Source organism: Syngnathus acus, chromosome 21 (assembly GCF_901709675.1).
Source record: "Syngnathus acus chromosome 21, fSynAcu1.2, whole genome shotgun sequence".
Lineage (NCBI taxonomy): Eukaryota > Metazoa > Chordata > Actinopteri > Syngnathiformes > Syngnathidae > Syngnathus > Syngnathus acus.
The window spans coordinates 1,145,561-1,163,044 of record NC_051105.1 but is presented as its reverse complement, the minus strand read 5'-3'; the positions used below and the strand labels follow the sequence as shown (position 1 = coordinate 1,163,044).

The window sequence follows — 17,484 nt, the reverse complement described above, 5'->3', positions numbered from 1 at the left end:
CACGTCATAAAACATCACATCGCCGTGTTTCACTTGAACGCAACGCATACTCAATGCCCCCCTTCTTGCTGCTTTTGAAGCATGTCTTTTTGACATGATGTCTCTTACGGACGTCACCACGTATTTTATGTGTCTTTTACATAGTTTGACATTTCAAATGTGTCCAGATTTGAGTCGTTTGTTGACTTTCGCGCGTGCGTGTGTGGTGTGACGTCACAGATTGGGTTTGTTGCGATTTGTGGTGCATTCAAGTGTTCCTCGGATAGCACCATAGTAACTAGTTTGTTTTCCCGGGAGATAAATAAATGCATCTTCCACTTCAAACAAATAGATTCGTCTCGTCGTGTACACCTCGTAAAACGTTTGTTCGGGGCTAAAATGTGTCTTTTAAAAGACTTTTTTTATTCAACCTGAATGTGTTCGGTGGGCGTGTTATCTTCAGAATGGTAAGCATTGACCCCGTTTTGATTTTTCTGACTACCATAGCAACTGGTTTGCGTCGTTTTAATCGGCGTCTAGGAAAATAGGATATCTTCCCTGGAAGACAAACACATTGGTTTCATGTATGACTACTTACTGTACAATGTTTTCCTATAAATAAAATAAAAAACGACATTAGAAAAATCACTCGTCACATCATCAAACAAAAATGGCACAAAAATGTATTTAAACTGAACTAATGATGTCTGGTAACTAGATGGTTTAAATAGCATTTAAAATTTCTACCTGTCATTGATAGATGGCTAAAGACAAATTGCTTACTGTAAGTAATACTACAATGAATCTTTTGGGTGAAGACAAAACTCTTCATTCACTTTACATGGACTTTAATCACGTTAGTGAGTGAAAATTGGCCTTCTTACGTGACTTTCACTTCGCAAAGGCCCACCAAAAGGAGATATGGATGGAATCGAGACCTTCATTTTCACCACGGCTGAACCTCAAGGAGAATTCTCGGGGAACAAATAGAGAAAGTGAGTTTGTTTCTAAGATTGGGGTTGGACGTGATTGTTACTGTTTTGTTTTTCTTTTGGTAGTGTGTGTCGACGGAGAGGCAGATGCTATGCCAAATCTCTCGTCAAAGTCCTCCCGCATGCTCCCGATTAAAAAACGCCGGAGCCTACGAAGGAGTCTGGTGAAGTACATTTGGTAAATTGTTCCATTTTTTACTTCTTCGTAAATGATTTATTGCGTTATAATTTCTCTCAAAAGCTAGTTAGTCCAGTGAACCTATTACTACATTTTAGTTTTGGCCTCCGTTTTTTTTATTTAGCTTTTTTTTTTGGTCATACTATTTTTGCATCAAGGAAATGTTACTTGTTGCTACTTTTTGTTTTTCAGCCAGCAGCACCACCTGCAACAGCCGGAAGAGGATGATGACTTTTTGAGTAATGATTTGATCGATAAGGTGATCCACTAAAATATCAAGATGTTAATTTCGATGCCACGACTTGAATAATCGATGAGATGATTGACAGAATAATGAACAAATCGTAAAGGCAACATCCCACAAGAGTCATTTCAGCCACGTTATAAAGAGCGTTCTTGTCCTAGCAATTACGTTGCGTTGCAGAAATATTACCACTACATTCGAAACGGCATCAACCTGCACAATCTGACGCCTCTGCAAGACTCATGGGTGAAGAACATCACGGGCAAGGTCCCCGGTCACCTGAAGAACCAGAACGAAACGCTAAACGTGCTGCTTGACGAAGTCCGGGAGGACTACTTGCTCAGCATCAAGACGGCAATCCGTAATTATTGACTTCAATTCTGAACTCATGATTGTAACATTCCGTTTGAATTCCTTTTCTGCCTTCGTATTTCTTTCTCGCAGTGAAATACACTTTCAGCGATCCGGCGGAAGCGGAAGAGGACCCCGACAAAGAGCTTCCTCTTCACAGACTCGAGTACGTTCATCTTAGTATCTTCCCTTTTGAGCTTTGATTGAAGGCATCCTTTGTTGACGGCAGGTTGGTGTGGGTGCCCAAAGCGTGGAAGGACTCCTACGTGTTGGCGCGCAACAGGATGAACAACTGGCTGCATTCTTTCAACCCCACCATGCAGCAGGTGCTCAACCTGTGGAACACCGCTTACAGGTTTGCTTCCTCTCAAAACCCGCGCTCCGAGCAAACGACACGGCAAAACCCAGTCTTCCCGCAGAGAATTGCGTTTGATCGACACGGCCGAACTCCGCGCCAGAGCCGAGTCCATGGAGTTGTCGGCGTTTCAGCAAAGCGCCAACGGTCAGATTGGGAACGTTCGAATGACCCTTCTCAACAAGTGAGCGAGATGGCAAAATGGCGTGCCAATGCCGGCCGGACGGCTGATGATTGCCTTTCCCCTTGGCCATTTCTTTCCATTTGAATTTGCAGGTGGCTTCCCGAAGTGCACAACATTTTCTACCACGGGGGTCGGCGTAAACTGGTGCCCCCTCAAAGCCACGTGGACAAGCTGCAGTCTTTCTTTAACTGCGCCGCCACGCTCATGGGCATCCAGCTGCAGAACCTGGTCTTGGACTCCATGAGCGACTACACCAAGCTCATTTGCCCCATTCCCGTACGGACTCCAAAAAAGTCGGCTCGTCGAGGCACTCTGGCCGCAGTCCTTGAACGACTCTTCTCTTCTCTTCTCTCAGGAGTCAGAGCAGAGCTTTGGGTACCCGGGCTTTATGCTGCTTCTGATTCTGGAGGATCGCGAGATCACTTTGGAGCCGGACCTCAAATCCTTTGAAGACATTCTACTGAATGTCTTTGAGTTCATGCTCAGGTCCGTCACCTTGTTGCCACGCGTGGAAACCAAACTCTACGCAGATTGGGTACCGGTAAGCAACGCTCATCACCATTTGTTTCTTCTCTTGAAAGTCAAACCGCATTTTATTCTTCTCCCAGTCGAGTGGCTCCGGGGACACCCTCAGACCTGTGATCCTGCCAGAAATTGTGGAGGCGCAGGTAGAGGAAGTTCGCAAGGTGATCCTCGCCGAGTACGTGAAGCCCGTGGCGTACATCCACGAGTACGACCAATACTCCACCTTGGTGAACAAGGAGGCCGAGGAGGCCATGGAGCGTTTCCTGGGGTCGGACCCGACCTTCGAGGAGCTCATGACGGAAGTCATCAACTACCAGGAGCTCATCGACCAGATCCAGTACACCTCGCGCAAGGTACGCCAGCGCGAGACGTAAAAAGCCCTCCCGATTGAATCCGATTGCTTGCCACCAGCGATGATCTTTTTGTGTCCTTTCAGGTGGTCAGCCTGGGCATGTTTGAGGTCCAGTCCCACAAGCTCATCCATGCTCTGGTGAAGCGTGCCAAAGACCTCCGGCAACAAGTGGTCTTGCGGATGCTCCAGGGCCATCAAGACATCAACACGGCGTCAGTTGCAAAAATCTATCCTGCAAATTGCCTTTGGTTTTTCTTTGTCGACTGCGTGTCCTGCTATCGGATGTCGATCATTCCTATCAAAAATGGATGCCTGGATCAATTGTTTCATAGCAAATGCGCTCAAGTAGAAAATGCCGTTTTCTTGATTCCGTAGGCTTTGCAATGAATTTGAAAAGATCGCAGAGAAGGCGCTGAGCACGCCGCCTGACACGCATTCGATGATGGAGTTGAAGGTATACCTTCTCACAATCTCCCAGATCTATCTTATCCTCCTTACGCAGCTGCAAGGTGGCCTTAAACGAAACAAACTCTCCAGGCCTTTGTGAATAAAGTGAAGAGCACGGCCCTGCCGCAGCTGGAGCAAAGGTTGGCCGACTCCAACACGCAGCTCTGCTCCCTGATCGACTTTGTGTCGCTGAGCACGTCCGACATGGAGCTGAACCGAAAGACCATCCGGTGGCTCCGACGTCTTCCCACCATCTTCGAGGAGCACGACCAGATCGTGTCGGAAAAGACCGCGCAATATCAGAACAGCCTCAAGGTTTGCCCTCGCTTTGCTTTTCAACTCTCAGTGTTGTCAGACAAAATGTTTTTGCCAGCCGTTTGATGATTGCAGTTGTTACGCGAGCTTTTCGAGGAGGAACTGGGCACGTACAGCGTCCAAGTGGAGGAGTTTACGTCCTGTGGCGACCTGGAGGATCTCAGCAAGTACCTGAAAAAGGCCCAGGCTCTCAACTCCAAACTGGATGCTGCCTTAGACCGGGTAATTGGGGGCGGGGGGACTTTTTTCACGTCAATTAAAGGGAACCACCATGTTGTGCTAATTCAATGAATCAGCAGAGAGGAGTGAAGCCATTTCACACTAAAGGCATGATTGTGCCACGCACTGCACGTTACCAGTAGAGAGCAGTATTGGCTGGAGAATGAGCTCACCGGCCTGTTCCTCGCACATTCCTGCACTGTTACCAAACCTTCATTGCATCAAGGCATTGGAAAAATCTCATTCCACACCACCAAATGAAAAAAATGGTCTCACTTTATTCACAAATTGACTTGCTCCGTAGGGCTGTCATTGTAAAAGTGAGTTCCCCAAAAGCTCCACGCGGTATGAATTAAATATTGTATGTAAAATGTTGCGCTTGTCACTCGACATCGCTGGCATGCATAGCCGATTAAAAATGTCATTGTATTGTATTGTTTATTTTGCTGGTGTTCTGTCATGGTCTCTCTCCACGGTATGAATCTCGTCAACAGATCAACGAATTCAACCTGGAAGAGGACGCGTACGAATGGCCCGCCTCGCAGTACCCGCTGCGCAAAAAGACTCAGGACAAGCTGACGCCCTTCCTGCGCCTCTACGAAACGGCCAACGACTTCCAGACCAATTACAACCAGTGGCTCTTCGGGCCGCTGTCTGGCGTCAACCCGGACAAGGTGGCGCCATCGGCGGCAGCGACCTTCTCTGCAGATGCCGGCCCTTTGTGAAATTCTCTCGTGCCGTCGTTTCAGATTGAAGGAGATGTCAGCAACTATTGGCGTTCTTTGTATAAGCTGGAGAAATCCTTTACGGACGTGCCCAGCGCTCTGAGCCTGGCCACCATCATGAAGGAGAAGGTGGAGGCCTTCAGAAAGGACGTGCCCATGTTGCAGGTGGGCCGTCAAACACAACCGGAACTCGCCGAAGACTTGGTCTTTAGTTCAGTTTGAGTTTTTTTTTAAAAATCTTTTTCATTTTAATTTTTAATTCTAAAATGAAATGCTACTACATGCCATTTTGACCTTTTGGCTTCTCTCTGTCAAGGTCCTCTGTAATCCCGGCCTACGTGCGCGCCACTGGGAATCGCTGAGCGAAATCTCGGGCAAACCCCTCAGCACCACCGACGAAGAGTCCGCCAACATGTCCCACTTCCTGTCCCTGAACATGGAGGAATTCCTGCCCGAGTTCGAAGGCGTCAGCGAGTCGGCCAGCAAGGAGTACTCCCTGGAGAAGGCCCTGGAGAAGATGACCGGCGAGTGGGCCGACATCACCTTCAAGCTTCTGCCCTATCGCGAGACGGGAACCAGCATCCTCTCGTCGGTGGACGAGGTGCAGATGCTGCTGGACGACCACATTGTCAAGACGCAGACCATGAAGGGCTCGCCCTTCATCAAGCCTTTCGAGGTGGAGATGCGGTAAGGCCGAACGTGCGTGATGGCAAAGCGGGAGCGTGAAGCTTGTGTTGCACTTGCAGCGATTGGGAGGGCACCTTGCTGCTTCTCCAGGAGATCCTGGACGAGTGGCTGAAGGTTCAGTCCACGTGGCTTTACCTGGAGCCCATCTTCAGCTCGCCCGACATCATGGCTCAGATGCCCGAAGAGGGACGGCGCTTCACCAACGTGGACAAAACCTGGAAGGACACCATGAAGCAAGTCGCCGCGGTAAATACTAAATTCATCCCCCCCCCCCCCCCCCCCCATTCCATAATTGTCAGTATGCCTCTGCAATCAAAATGGAAATTCTTTGAATGCTTCCAACACATCGCAAGCAGGGCTGTGAATAATCACGGAGGACGGCGACAATGGATTGGGCTAAAGCAGATCCGATTGGGTGTCAACAGGTCGGACGCTTTGATCTACTCTGGCCGCCTGACAATCACAGATTGAGTCAAATCTTGTCGTCGGGGACAATAGCAAAAGGCTTCTTTTTTTATGCCTTTAGTCAGCGGAAAGCAAAGTGCGAACAGTGCTCTAATGCAAGCATTATGCACCATAATGGCCTTTTCATGTCACATGCAGATGCTCTCAATGGGGACCAGAGAGAAAATGGCCTCAGCCGATAGGACAGCCGGCCAATCGCTGTCTTTTTCATTGCGCAATTTTGTCGGCGTGCAATCCCACTTGGAAGCCGGCGATTCATTCTGGGCCGTCATTGAGAGAGAGCCCCATCAGTCTTTTAGCAAACAATATGGCAGTCAGCCTCATTGCCTGCCGCATTGTTACGGCTAAACCGCTTCATGGAGAAAAATGGCGATTATTACTTTCAATTGGCAAAAAGACAAATACAAAACGCTGAAAGTTGTCGCAGCGGTGCCTCGTTAGCATCGCGTGCCTTTTAGCGCTAGCAAACGGCGTGTGGGAAAAATCTTACAATGTGCGGTTTCCGTTGTAAGGTCGAGCCGATACGAGACATTAAGTCCAGGGAAATGGGCAAACATTGCAATAAAAAAAACTACTTTTTGGCGGCTTGAGATGTCCAACGCCAAGGAGGCCTCACAAAGTTTCCAAGCGACCTGAAAGCAGATGCGTCAGTTTCAGGCGCGAGCGTTAAATGGAAATGATGGATTTTGTTTGTCTGGAAGGGGCGCCGTTATCGCAAAGAAAATGAGGCCACCGAGGGAGCGCGCCCACAAATGCGCGCATCTGCTCTTGGATTTGTCACGCGGCCGCCTCAGCAAATGAAGGAAGCGCTTTCTCTTCCGCTCACTTGATTACTTTCTTCGGGCGGCAGATCTTTTCACACAAATTAAAACAACTACTCCTGCGAGTCTTAATGAACGAGAAGTCGGTGACAGGTTTGCCGGATGAAAAGTGGCACAAGATTGAATTTTCACTCATGGAGGCAGCACTTCACACACGTTTCATGTTGTGGGAGCCTGAAATGTGTTTTTTTCCCCACTGGGCAGGACAAGCACGTGTTGGCGGTGATCCAAATCAGTCAGATGCTGGACAGGCAAAAGAAGTCCAACGAGCATCTGGAGATGATCCTCAAAGGGCTCAACAACTACCTGGAGAAGAAGCGGCTCTACTTCCCTCGCTTTTTCTTCCTGTCCAACGAGGAGCTGCTGGAAATTCTCTCCGAGACCAAAGACCCCACCAGGTAGACCCGACTCTGCGACTCTGCCCCCAAACGACTCCGGCCTCAAAATCGTCTTCCCGTGCATCCCCAGGGTGCAGCCTTTCCTCAAAAAGTGTTTTGAGGGCATCGCCCGCGTGACCTTCACCGAAGACCTCGACATCACTCACATGAAGAGCAGCGAGGGCGAAGAAGTCCAGCTGGTCGACATCATTTGCACCCCCAACGCCCGCGGCCAGGTGGAAAAATGGCTCCTGGAGCTGGAGAACGACATGACCGCTTCCCTGCATAAGGTGACCTTTTGGTGACCTTTTTTGCCTTCCACCGCGTTGATCAGCTTCAGCCGCTAAGCCACTTTCCGTCGCAGGTGGTCGGGGAAGCCATCGAGGCGTACCCCAAAGCCCTGCGCATCGACTGGGTGCGCTCGTGGCCCGGCCAGGCGGTTCTGTGCGTCTCGCAAGTGTACTGGACAAAGGATATCCACGACGCCATCAAATCAGGACAGAAGGTGAAAGCGCAGCCGTCCTTCGTTGATCACGGGTCGCCTCTTTTATGACCGACTTTGCACGCAATCAATGGTGGCCACGAAGAATGGCCGGAGCCGCAATGGGCGGCGATGAAAGAACGACTTCGCTCAGTCAAACGCACGACATCGGATAACGTCCGTTTTTATGCCCCCGATTAGCCGTCGTCAATAAACAAGCGTCCAAATTGGAGATTGCTTTGTGAGCGAGCAGCGGGAGATCAAGACAATTTCTCCTTTTGTGAACTCTGCTGAAATTCTCGCTCATGTGCCCTGGCGGCACGGCACGTTCTGGGCTTTGTGCGGCCGGCGCCAAGGAAAGGATGTTTTGTTGACTGACGTTTCCATCCGGCATGATTTGCCGTCAGGCTTTGGACGCCTACCTGTCTCAAAATAACCATCAGATCGACGACATTGTGACGCTGGTGCGGGGCAAGCTGTCCAAACAGAACCGGGTCACCCTGGGCGCTCTGGTGGTGCTGGACGTGCACGCCCGCGACGTGCTGGCCTTGTTGGTGCAAAAGGGGATCAGCGACGAGCACGACTTTTTGTGGCAGAGCCAGCTGCGCTACTACTGGGTGGTACGGAACGCTTTTCTTTTCCAATTGGAAATATTGGGCCGATCCGTCGGACTGTACTGAGCTGTGCTGTGCAGGAAAATGATCTGCAGACCAAGATGATCAACGCGGGTCTGCCGTACGGTTACGAGTATCTGGGCAACACCTTGCGCCTGGTCATTACCCCGCTGACTGACCGCTGCTACCGGTAACGCCGCTTTGCCTTGTGTGCGTGTGCAGAAGAGACGATTGCGCAATAAACAAACTCACTTTGTCAGCACCTTGTTCGGTGCCCTCCATCTCCATTTGGGCGGAGCCCCAGAGGGCCCGGCCGGTACAGGAAAAACAGAAACCACCAAAGACTTGGCCAAGGCCGTAGCCAAGCAGTGCGTGGTCTTCAACTGCTCCGACGGACTCGACTACATCGCCCTGGGAAAATTCTTCAAAGTGAGTACCGGCGTCTGACATTGGGAGTTGCATCTCCGCACCTCTCAAGCCTGGAGCGAAACAGCCCAGACCAAAAAAAAAAAAAGCACACAAGAGCGTATGAGTGACAGCATTTGTGCGCCAGGGCCTGTTGTCTTGTGGAGCCTGGGCCTGCTTTGACGAGTTTAACAGAATCGACCTGGAAGTGCTCTCCGTGGTGGCTCAGCAGATCCTCACCATACAGAGAGGTTCCTTCCTTGTCTTTGTTCCTTCCAAAAAAAAAATAACTAATTCCCAAAGTCCCTCCAGGTGACGTGCTGTGAATACTTTCTTCAAAGTGTCAGCAGCGCTTCACTCGTTCCACATTTCCATCTTGACTTCCAAACGTTTGCCGTTGAAGGAATCGCCGCCCACGCTAAGCTGCTGATGTTCGAAGGAACCGAGCTGTCCCTTGACCCGTCTTGCGCCGTGTTCATCACCATGAACCCCGGTTACGCCGGACGATCCGAGCTCCCGGACAACCTCAAGGTATCCCATGTGTTTAACGACAAACGGTTCTTGTCGTCAGCAAAAATTCTTTGAAGTTTTTAAGCTTGAGCGTGGGCTTTGTGGTCCGCAGGCGCTGTTCCGGACGGTGGCCATGATGGTGCCGGATTACGCCTTGATCGCCGAGATCGTGCTGTACTCGTGCGGCTTCGTGACGGCGCGACCCCTCTCGGTGAAGATCGTGGCCACCTATCGCCTGTGCTCGGAGCAGCTTTCCATGCAACATCACTACGACTACGGCATGAGGGCCGTCAAGTCGGTGCTGACCGCCGCGGGAAACCTCAAGGTAGGCGTGCTGGAATACCGTCGCTTGACTGAGTGTGGGAAAAAGAAGCTTCTTATAACGATCAAGCGCCCCTGAGTTGAGATCGATTGCTTCATGCTAACACGAGTGGAACTTCTTGCAAAACATTGGCACTGATAGGATTTGAAATCTTTCCATGTCTTCTTTGTTGGAGTGCAGCTTGCTTTTCCGGACGACAACGAAGACACTTTGCTTCTAAGATCCATCATTGATGTCAATCTGCCCAAGTTTCTGGCACAGGACTTGCAACTGTTTGGGGTGCGTAGCAATCAAAAATGTGCTTGCTGCGTCCCGTGACCTTCGTGCTCCATTTTTTTTCTTTCAGGGCATCACGTCGGACCTTTTCCCCGGCGTCACGCTCCCCAAGCGAGACTACAGCACTTTGTTGGACGCCGTCAAGGAAAACTGCGAGATCATGAACCTCCAAGTGACCGAATTTTTCATCGAGAAGATCCTGCAAGTGTTTGAGATGATGATCGTCAGGCACGGCTTCATGCTGGTGGGCGAACCCTTCGGAGGCAAGACCTGCGCCTACCGCGTCCTCTCGGCGGCTCTTCATGACGTCTGCGTCAAGGTGGGCGGGCGGTCGCATTTGTTCCCAAAAATGTGGAGCTTTTCAACAAATGGCTGGCTGCTGATTTCTACGAGGCCAGTCGTGGACTTCCTTCCTTCCTTCCTTCCTTCCTTCCTTCCTTCCTTCCTTCCTTCCTTCCTTCCTTCCTTCCTTCCTTCCTTCCTTCCTTCCTTCCTTCCTTCCTTCCTTCCTTCCTTTAAATGTCACAAAGTGTTGATCAATATCCGATGTAAATTGCTTCAGCGCTCACTGGGTTGCTTTTCCCTTCATGTCCTCAGGGTCGGATTCATCTATCGGGCTGCCGTAAGCGGGCCAATTTGTCAACAAAGACTTTGCCAACAAGTCGTTTTGGATTGCGTTTTTATCAGGAAAAGCCTCAACGCTTGCTCGCTCTCCCAAAATCAAATCAAATTGCTTTGAGCTCAATACACCTCGTAAATACGTCCATCCAATTTGTCAGCGCCGTGGTTTTTGCCGTCGTCATCAATCCGGCCCGGCCGACGCGCCAAGGCCCGCTGATGGAACGGCGAGCAAAGCCGCATTTGTCACCGTCTTCCTCCGTGCCGTGCTGTGCTGTGCTGTGCCGTGCCGTGCCGCACAACCACTTATCACGTCAAAAGAAACCGGAGAAAATGTCAGAAATTCAAACGTCATTTCTTATGTGACTTTCCACATTTGTGGCCCACGTGAAATCAATTTGCACCATTCAACTGGATTGAACAAGGTTGTCTTTTTTTTGCATGGGATCCCACCTCCAGTGCCACTTTGGATCTGTTTTTGAGTCCAGGGCCTGATGGATGAAAACGAAGTGCAGATCACCGTTATCAATCCCAAATCCATCACCATGGGACAGCTGTACGGTCAGTTCGATCCAGTTTCCCACGAGTGGTCCGATGGCATCCTGGCTGTCAGCTACAGAAACTTTGCTTCCTCCCAGGTCAGACGCTCTCTCTTCCACTGGCCTTGTACGCACGCGATGCAGTCTGCTCACGCCGCCTCTGACGGACGGCTGCTCCGACTGATGCTTTCAATTGTGATGTCGCTGCAGAATCTTATTGTGTTTTGCCCCCGTGCCCGGTCGAAGCCGGCGGCCGTCTGACAAAACACTTCATCTCGTCCTGCGTTTGGTTTTGGATGATGACAAATCACGTCAATTTATCCGCTAACTTGTGTTAAGTTGCTTTGGGGCTTCGGGTCCTAGGACGGCTGTCCTAGCTTCTTCTGCCGCCGTCACTTGCCACTCTCTTTTCTTTTGTGACCTTCAAAGAATGGAAAAGACGGCGATTGGCCCGGCCGTACCGTACATTGGGTACCTTGGGAACATTTGGTCCCTGGGAACTCAGAGGGGACTTGTCAACGTAGTCACGTTGGCATTCTACCATGTGTTTGCGTGACGTTCTCCTCGTAATGATTGCCAACGCCTCCTCCAGACCCCCGACAGAAAGTGGCTCATTTTCGACGGGCCCGTGGATGCCGTGTGGATCGAGAACATGAACACGGTGTTGGACGACAACAAGAAGCTGTGTCTGATGAGCGGCGAGATCATTCAGATGTCCCCCCAGATGAGCCTGATCTTCGAACCCATGGACCTGGAAGTGGCGTCTCCGGCGACTGTGAGTCCCAAATAGCGCGCGGGCAGTTTTCTATATTTGCCCCTCAAATTGTTTTTGTAGGTGTCCCGCTGCGGAATGATCTACATGGAGCCGCACATGCTGGGCTGGCAGCCTCTCATGTTGTCCTGGTTCAACGTGCTGCCCGCCACCGTGACGGCGGCCCACAAAGAACTCATCGGAGGCCTTTTCGAGCGCGTGCTGCCCGCCTGCTTGGAGCTCATCCGCAAAGCCACAACGGTGCCGTAAATCGGGACCCGCCTCTCCGTGGACGGTGAAATCAAAGGCCAAGCGCTTTGCTTTGCATTCTTGCAGGAGCTGTCGCCCACCTCCGACAGCAACCTGGTCAAGTCTCTGATGAATCTGATGGACTGCATGATGGACGAGTTTCACGACGCCAACGTGATGAAGCGTATCAATGACCAAGACGTCTGCTCTTGGTTAGAGGTTTGTACAAGTTTTTAAAAATCAAACCTTTGCCGAAATGTCTGTGCGGTCAGGACCCCTGAAATACCATTTTCAGAAACTGGTGAGTTTTTTTTTTTGAGCAAGGTCTCCTAAAAAGAGATTCATTTGTTGAAAGAAAGCGTTTTTCCGTTTAACGCATTGTATTCATTGTCAGCACAGGCGCACTTTGAGTGACTATTTTGGAAATGAGCCCTTTCTTCCACTCCCTGTGGGATGCACAATTAGAGATTTTTTTTTTTTTTTTGTCAACCTCTGCTGATGCCCCCTCCCCGCCCCCCATGGAGCAAGCATGTCAGTGTAAAAAGATTCTCTCCCGCACTCGGTCATTGTCATTAGAAGCGTTCAATTAATCAACCTATGAACAGCAGGAACCAACACGGGTCTCCAAAGTCATTTGCAATTCCCGCAGAATTCCTGCTGTTCTTTTCCCTCCGCACAACAAAGACGTCGTAGCTTTTAATGACTGCGTAGCGCTTCTCCTCCGTACAGTCGTTTGAGCCAGGAAAGTCAACTTTGACTGTTTTGGGGCACTTTGGAAGGTCATTTTCTCACTCTTTTGTTGTTTGCTCATTTATTTAAAGGTTTGAAACGCTTGGCTGCCTTTTATCCCCAATGGGGGATTAATTCCAGAAGACATTAGATGCCTTTTTTTTTTTTTTTCTTTCTCACAATGTAAAAAGTTCCAAGGCGTCCTAATAATTGACATCACATTTCAGCTTTCAACAACATTTCTGACTCCCTGAGTTCTTGAGACTTTTTTTGTAGGTCTCCTTTGATAGACAAATCTACCAAATGGCTTTCTTTGCAGCACCCGTATGAAAAAAAAAAAAAAAAAAGAAATAACGGCGTCGTCGTTGTCACCCAGGGCATCTTTGTCTTCTGCCTGGTGTGGTCGGTGGGCGCCAGCTGCAACGACGAGGGCCGCGTCAAATTCGACCACATGGTCAAGGAGATACTGAGCGGGCCGCTTAGCGAAGAGACGCGCTCGTCCCACGCCATCCTGACCACGGTGGGGCCGCCCGCCAAGCAGCTGACGGTGCCGCTGCCTACCGAGGACACCATCTACCAGTACCGCTTCATCAAAGAGGTTGCGCTGCTCTGCTGTTCAATCTGCCTAGCTCCATGTTTGATCTCCAAAGCCAAGAAGAAAATAGCCCAGCAGGAATATGTTTTTTTTTTCATTTTCATTTCTTTGTGCACTGGTTAGAATGCTAAGTGAAGAAACAAAGTTTACTGAACACGTGACCGTGATTGGTGAATGAAGTGAACTTCTCCAAACTCCCTCAGGGCCCGGGTCGATGGGAGCCTTGGACGGCGGAGCTGAAGAGCGCCCCCCCCCTCTCCAAGGACATGCAGTTCAACGAGATCATCGTACCCACGGAGAACACGGTGCGCTACATGGCGCTCATGAAGCTCCTGGTCACCAAGCAGAAGCCTACCATTTTCATCGGCCCCACCGGGACCGGCAAGAGTGTTTACATCACCGTAAGTTCTCGTGCGATCCGATGTAATTTTTTCACACCGACATTTCAAACTTTTCCTCCCTCCAGGACTTTCTTCTGAACCATGTGGACAAGGAGGTGTACAACCCGTTGTTTATCAACTTCTCAGCCCAGACCACCGCCGCTCAGACTCAGGGTATTATCATGTCCAAGCTGGACAAGCGGCGCAAAGGAATCTTCGGTCCTCCCGTGGGGCAGAAAATGGTAGCTAGCGCTCGAAAGTGCCCGTAAAGCATTTATGTTATCGAGTGTCTTGTCCAAATGGACCAGGTGGTATTTGTGGACGACGTGAACATGCCTGCCAGGGAAGTGTACGGCGCCCAGCCCCCCGTGGAACTGCTGCGCCAGTGGCTGGACCACTGGAACTGGTACGACCTGAAGGACTGCTCCATGATTAAGCTGGTGGACATTCAGGTCATGTGCGCCATGGGCCCGCCCGGTGAGTGGAGAAATCCAGGAGGAGACCGCATTGGCCAAATATTGAACGCCTGCTGATTGTTGACTCCTCCTTCAGGCGGAGGGCGAAACCCGGTGACGCCGCGCTACCTGCGCCACTTCAACATGCTCACCATTAACGATTTTGACGAGAAGACCATGTATACCATATTCTCCAGGATCATACACTGGCATTTTACCATCCGGTAAGCACGCAGTTACAAAATCACATCCCGTGATGAAGATACTACGCTCAGAACATTTGTTTCCTTTTGGCAGCTTTTCTTTCCCCAAGCCTTTTGCGTCCCTGACCGCTCAGATTGTGAAAGGCACCATATCCGTGTACAAGGAAGCCACCAAAAACCTCCTGCCCACCCCTCAAAAGTCCCACTACTTGTTCAACCTCCGCGACATCTCCCGCGTCATCCAGGGAATCTGTTTATCTCGCCCCGAAACCGCGGAGGATCCGTCCAGCATCAAACGACTCTGGGTGCACGAGGTAAGAGCGAAACAGAAGACACGGACCAAGTGGTTTTTGCAAAGCGCCACATCCCGCGTCCTCCTTCAGGTCTTGAGGGTGAACTACGATCGTCTGGTCCAAGACTCGGATCGCTCGTGGCTCGTGAGCCACCTGTGCGAGGTGTTTAAAGCTCACATGGAAGTCAACTTCCATCAGCTCTTCCAGAACCTGGACCAGGACCAGGATGGCGTGGTGACGGAGGACGACCTGCGCAGCCTGATGTTCTGCGACTTCCACGACCCCAAGGGGGACGACCGCAGCTACCGCGAGGTGCCGGACCTGGACCAGCTCCGCCAAGTGGTGGAGTCCCACCTGGACGAGTACAACACCGTCAGCAAGGCGCCCATGAACCTGGTGCTGTTCCGCTTCGCCATCGAGCACGTCTCCCGCATCTCCCGCATCCTCAAGCAGCCCAGCGGACACGCCCTCCTGGTGGGCGTGGGCGGCAGCGGGCGCCAGTCCCTGACGCGCCTGGCGGCGCACATGGCCGAGGCCGAGCTCTTCCAGGTGGAGATCTCCAAGACCTACGGCACGGTGGACTGGCACGACGACCTGAAGCTGATCATGACCAGGTCCACGTCGGGCGAGGCTCACGGCGTCTTCCTCTTCACCGACACCCAGATCAAAATGGAGTCCTTCCTGGAGGACATCGGTAACATGCTGAACACGGGCGAGGTAAGCGCCAGGGCTTGGCGTCACGTGGGATTTCCTTTGACGACCGCACGTCGCGTTCCCAGGTGCCCAACCTGTTTGCGGTCGACGAGAAGCAAGAAGTGATTGAGAAGATGCGAGTGCTGGACCGCCAGCGCGACCGCGAGAAGCAGACGGACGGCAGCAACTTGGCCCTCTTCAACATGTTTGTGGAGCGCTGTCGCTCGCAGATGCACATCGCTTTGGCCATGAGTCCCATCGGGGACGCCTTCAGGAACAGGCTGCGCCGCTTCCCGGCCCTCATCAACTGCTGCACCGTTAACTGGTTCCAGGTATGGTCCCTCCAACGCTATGCACTCCTTTTGTCCCAACCATTTGTGATGCATCCAGACGTGGCCCGAGGACGCTCTGCAGGCGGTGGCCTGCCGCTTCCTGGAGGACGTGGAGATGTCGGACGAGCACCGGGGGGGCTGCATCGACATGTGCAAGACCTTCCACACCACCACCATCCAACTGTCCGCCCGCTTCCTGGACGAGCTGCAGCGTCACAACTACGTCACCCCCACCTCCTACCTGGAGCTCATCTCCACCTTCAAGTCTTTGCTGAAGGCCAAACGAGAGTAAGAACGCAAATCTGTCAGCATATCCCAGAGGGCCCTTTTGACATTTCGCGGCCGTGTCCAGGGAAGTGATGATGCAGAAAAGTCGCTACGTGGTGGGCCTGGAGAAACTGGAGTCGGCGTCGTCCCAGGTGGCCGCCATGCAGGTGGAGCTGGAGGCGCTGCAGCCGCAGTTGATCGAGACGTGCAAGAAGGTGGACGAGATGGTGGTCCAGGTGGAGCGCGAGTCGGCCGAGGCGGCCGAAACGGAGGCCGTCGTTAAGATGGACGAGGCCGTGACCAACGAGCAGGCCATGGCCGCCAAAGCCATCAAGGACGAGTGCGAGGCCGAGCTGGCCGTGGCCATGCCCATCCTGGAGGCGGCGCTGTCGGCGCTGGATACGCTCACGCAGAATGTGAGCGAGCCGGCAAACGACACTTGAATTGGAAACGATACATTTGTCGATTCATTGCTCGGTTTCCCCCAAAGAAATCCTTTTCCAATTCTGCATCAAATACACCATTCAGAATGAGCTTTGACCTCCTAGGTTTGTCTTTTTCCATCCAAGGCAAAATGTGACATGACCTCTTTGTCTTCAGGACATCACTTTGGTCAAGTCCATGAAAAGCCCGCCCAGCGGCGTCAAGCTGGTCATGGAGGCCATCTGCATTCTGAAAAAGATCAAGTGTGACCGTCTGACCGACCCCGCTAGCGGCAAAAAAGTGGAAGACTACTGGGCTCCTGCCAAAAAACTCTTGAGCGACCTCAAGTTCCTGCAGAGCTTGCGTGAGTTCGACCGGGACAACATTCCCGCCAGCATCATGGCCGTCATTCGAGACAGGTACATCAGCAACCCGGACTTTGTCCCTGAGAAGATTCGTACGGCGTCCACCGCTGCCGAGGGCCTCTGCAAGTGGGTCTGCGCCATGGACAAGTATGACGGGTACGTCGTCAAACTCGCCGTTTTCTCTTTCTTTCTTTCTTTGTTTGACTGTCCCGATTCTTATTGGCCGATGAATGCCTGAGATGCGTCGCGCAGCGTGGCCAAGGTGGTGGCTCCCAAGAAGCTGAAGTTGGCCGGGGCCGAGGCGGAGCTGGAGGTGGCCATGACGGCCCTGCAAAAGAAGCAAGCCGCCCTCAGAGAAGTGCAAGACCAAGTCTTCAATCTCAGTCAGATTCTGGACGCCAACAAAAAGAAGAAAATTGAACTGGAGGATCAGGTGCCGCCTTATTTCCATAGCAAGGGAGCAATTACCTCACGCTGGTTTGATTGCTTGATTTCTTTGTTTTCCTCCAGGTGGATCTGTGCAAAAAGAAACTAGAGCGCGCCACCCAACTGATCGGCGGCCTGGGCGGCGAGAAGACGCGCTGGAACGAAATGGCCTTCGCTCTGGGCAAACTCTACAACAACTTGACCGGGGACATTCTCATCTCATCGGGCATCGTGGCCTACCTGGGGGCCTTCACCTCCAGCTTCAGACAGGCAGGTGGACGCAGCGAGTGAGCCTGCCCCCTGACAAACCTTCAAGCTGATGTCTTGCGTCTCGTCGTCCAG

At 51.6% G+C, this 17,484-nt stretch overlaps 1 protein-coding gene across 1 annotated transcript in view; it reads left to right on the top strand.

Annotated features, from left to right (window-relative positions):
* The first annotated feature begins 9 nt into the window (after positions 1 to 9).
* Positions 10 to 17,484, top strand: part of dnah7 (dynein, axonemal, heavy chain 7) — a 28,637-nt gene continuing 11,162 nt past the window's right edge. Inside the window, exons 1-47 of the mRNA XM_037280853.1 lie at positions 10 to 446; positions 884 to 974; positions 1,038 to 1,149; positions 1,342 to 1,408; positions 1,574 to 1,754; positions 1,838 to 1,910; positions 1,974 to 2,099; positions 2,164 to 2,283; positions 2,376 to 2,559; positions 2,639 to 2,824; positions 2,892 to 3,161; positions 3,245 to 3,372; positions 3,536 to 3,614; positions 3,698 to 3,922; positions 3,998 to 4,144; positions 4,636 to 4,815; positions 4,891 to 5,031; positions 5,183 to 5,553; positions 5,613 to 5,799; positions 7,044 to 7,237; positions 7,308 to 7,506; positions 7,581 to 7,721; positions 8,105 to 8,317; positions 8,392 to 8,501; positions 8,572 to 8,740; positions 8,865 to 8,967; positions 9,120 to 9,247; positions 9,339 to 9,551; positions 9,729 to 9,827; positions 9,895 to 10,143; positions 10,931 to 11,080; positions 11,574 to 11,756; positions 11,817 to 11,993; positions 12,069 to 12,200; positions 13,087 to 13,308; positions 13,509 to 13,706; positions 13,772 to 13,927; positions 13,994 to 14,162; positions 14,238 to 14,364; positions 14,438 to 14,657; positions 14,727 to 15,353; positions 15,416 to 15,661; positions 15,720 to 15,949; positions 16,014 to 16,344; positions 16,529 to 16,872; positions 16,969 to 17,149; positions 17,227 to 17,412. Coding sequence (XP_037136748.1) covers positions 444 to 446; positions 884 to 974; positions 1,038 to 1,149; positions 1,342 to 1,408; positions 1,574 to 1,754; positions 1,838 to 1,910; positions 1,974 to 2,099; positions 2,164 to 2,283; positions 2,376 to 2,559; positions 2,639 to 2,824; positions 2,892 to 3,161; positions 3,245 to 3,372; positions 3,536 to 3,614; positions 3,698 to 3,922; positions 3,998 to 4,144; positions 4,636 to 4,815; positions 4,891 to 5,031; positions 5,183 to 5,553; positions 5,613 to 5,799; positions 7,044 to 7,237; positions 7,308 to 7,506; positions 7,581 to 7,721; positions 8,105 to 8,317; positions 8,392 to 8,501; positions 8,572 to 8,740; positions 8,865 to 8,967; positions 9,120 to 9,247; positions 9,339 to 9,551; positions 9,729 to 9,827; positions 9,895 to 10,143; positions 10,931 to 11,080; positions 11,574 to 11,756; positions 11,817 to 11,993; positions 12,069 to 12,200; positions 13,087 to 13,308; positions 13,509 to 13,706; positions 13,772 to 13,927; positions 13,994 to 14,162; positions 14,238 to 14,364; positions 14,438 to 14,657; positions 14,727 to 15,353; positions 15,416 to 15,661; positions 15,720 to 15,949; positions 16,014 to 16,344; positions 16,529 to 16,872; positions 16,969 to 17,149; positions 17,227 to 17,412 — 8,568 coding nt within the window. The 5' untranslated portion in view covers positions 10 to 443. The remainder of the gene's footprint in view (positions 447 to 883; positions 975 to 1,037; positions 1,150 to 1,341; positions 1,409 to 1,573; positions 1,755 to 1,837; positions 1,911 to 1,973; positions 2,100 to 2,163; positions 2,284 to 2,375; positions 2,560 to 2,638; positions 2,825 to 2,891; positions 3,162 to 3,244; positions 3,373 to 3,535; positions 3,615 to 3,697; positions 3,923 to 3,997; positions 4,145 to 4,635; positions 4,816 to 4,890; positions 5,032 to 5,182; positions 5,554 to 5,612; positions 5,800 to 7,043; positions 7,238 to 7,307; positions 7,507 to 7,580; positions 7,722 to 8,104; positions 8,318 to 8,391; positions 8,502 to 8,571; positions 8,741 to 8,864; positions 8,968 to 9,119; positions 9,248 to 9,338; positions 9,552 to 9,728; positions 9,828 to 9,894; positions 10,144 to 10,930; positions 11,081 to 11,573; positions 11,757 to 11,816; positions 11,994 to 12,068; positions 12,201 to 13,086; positions 13,309 to 13,508; positions 13,707 to 13,771; positions 13,928 to 13,993; positions 14,163 to 14,237; positions 14,365 to 14,437; positions 14,658 to 14,726; positions 15,354 to 15,415; positions 15,662 to 15,719; positions 15,950 to 16,013; positions 16,345 to 16,528; positions 16,873 to 16,968; positions 17,150 to 17,226; positions 17,413 to 17,484) is intronic.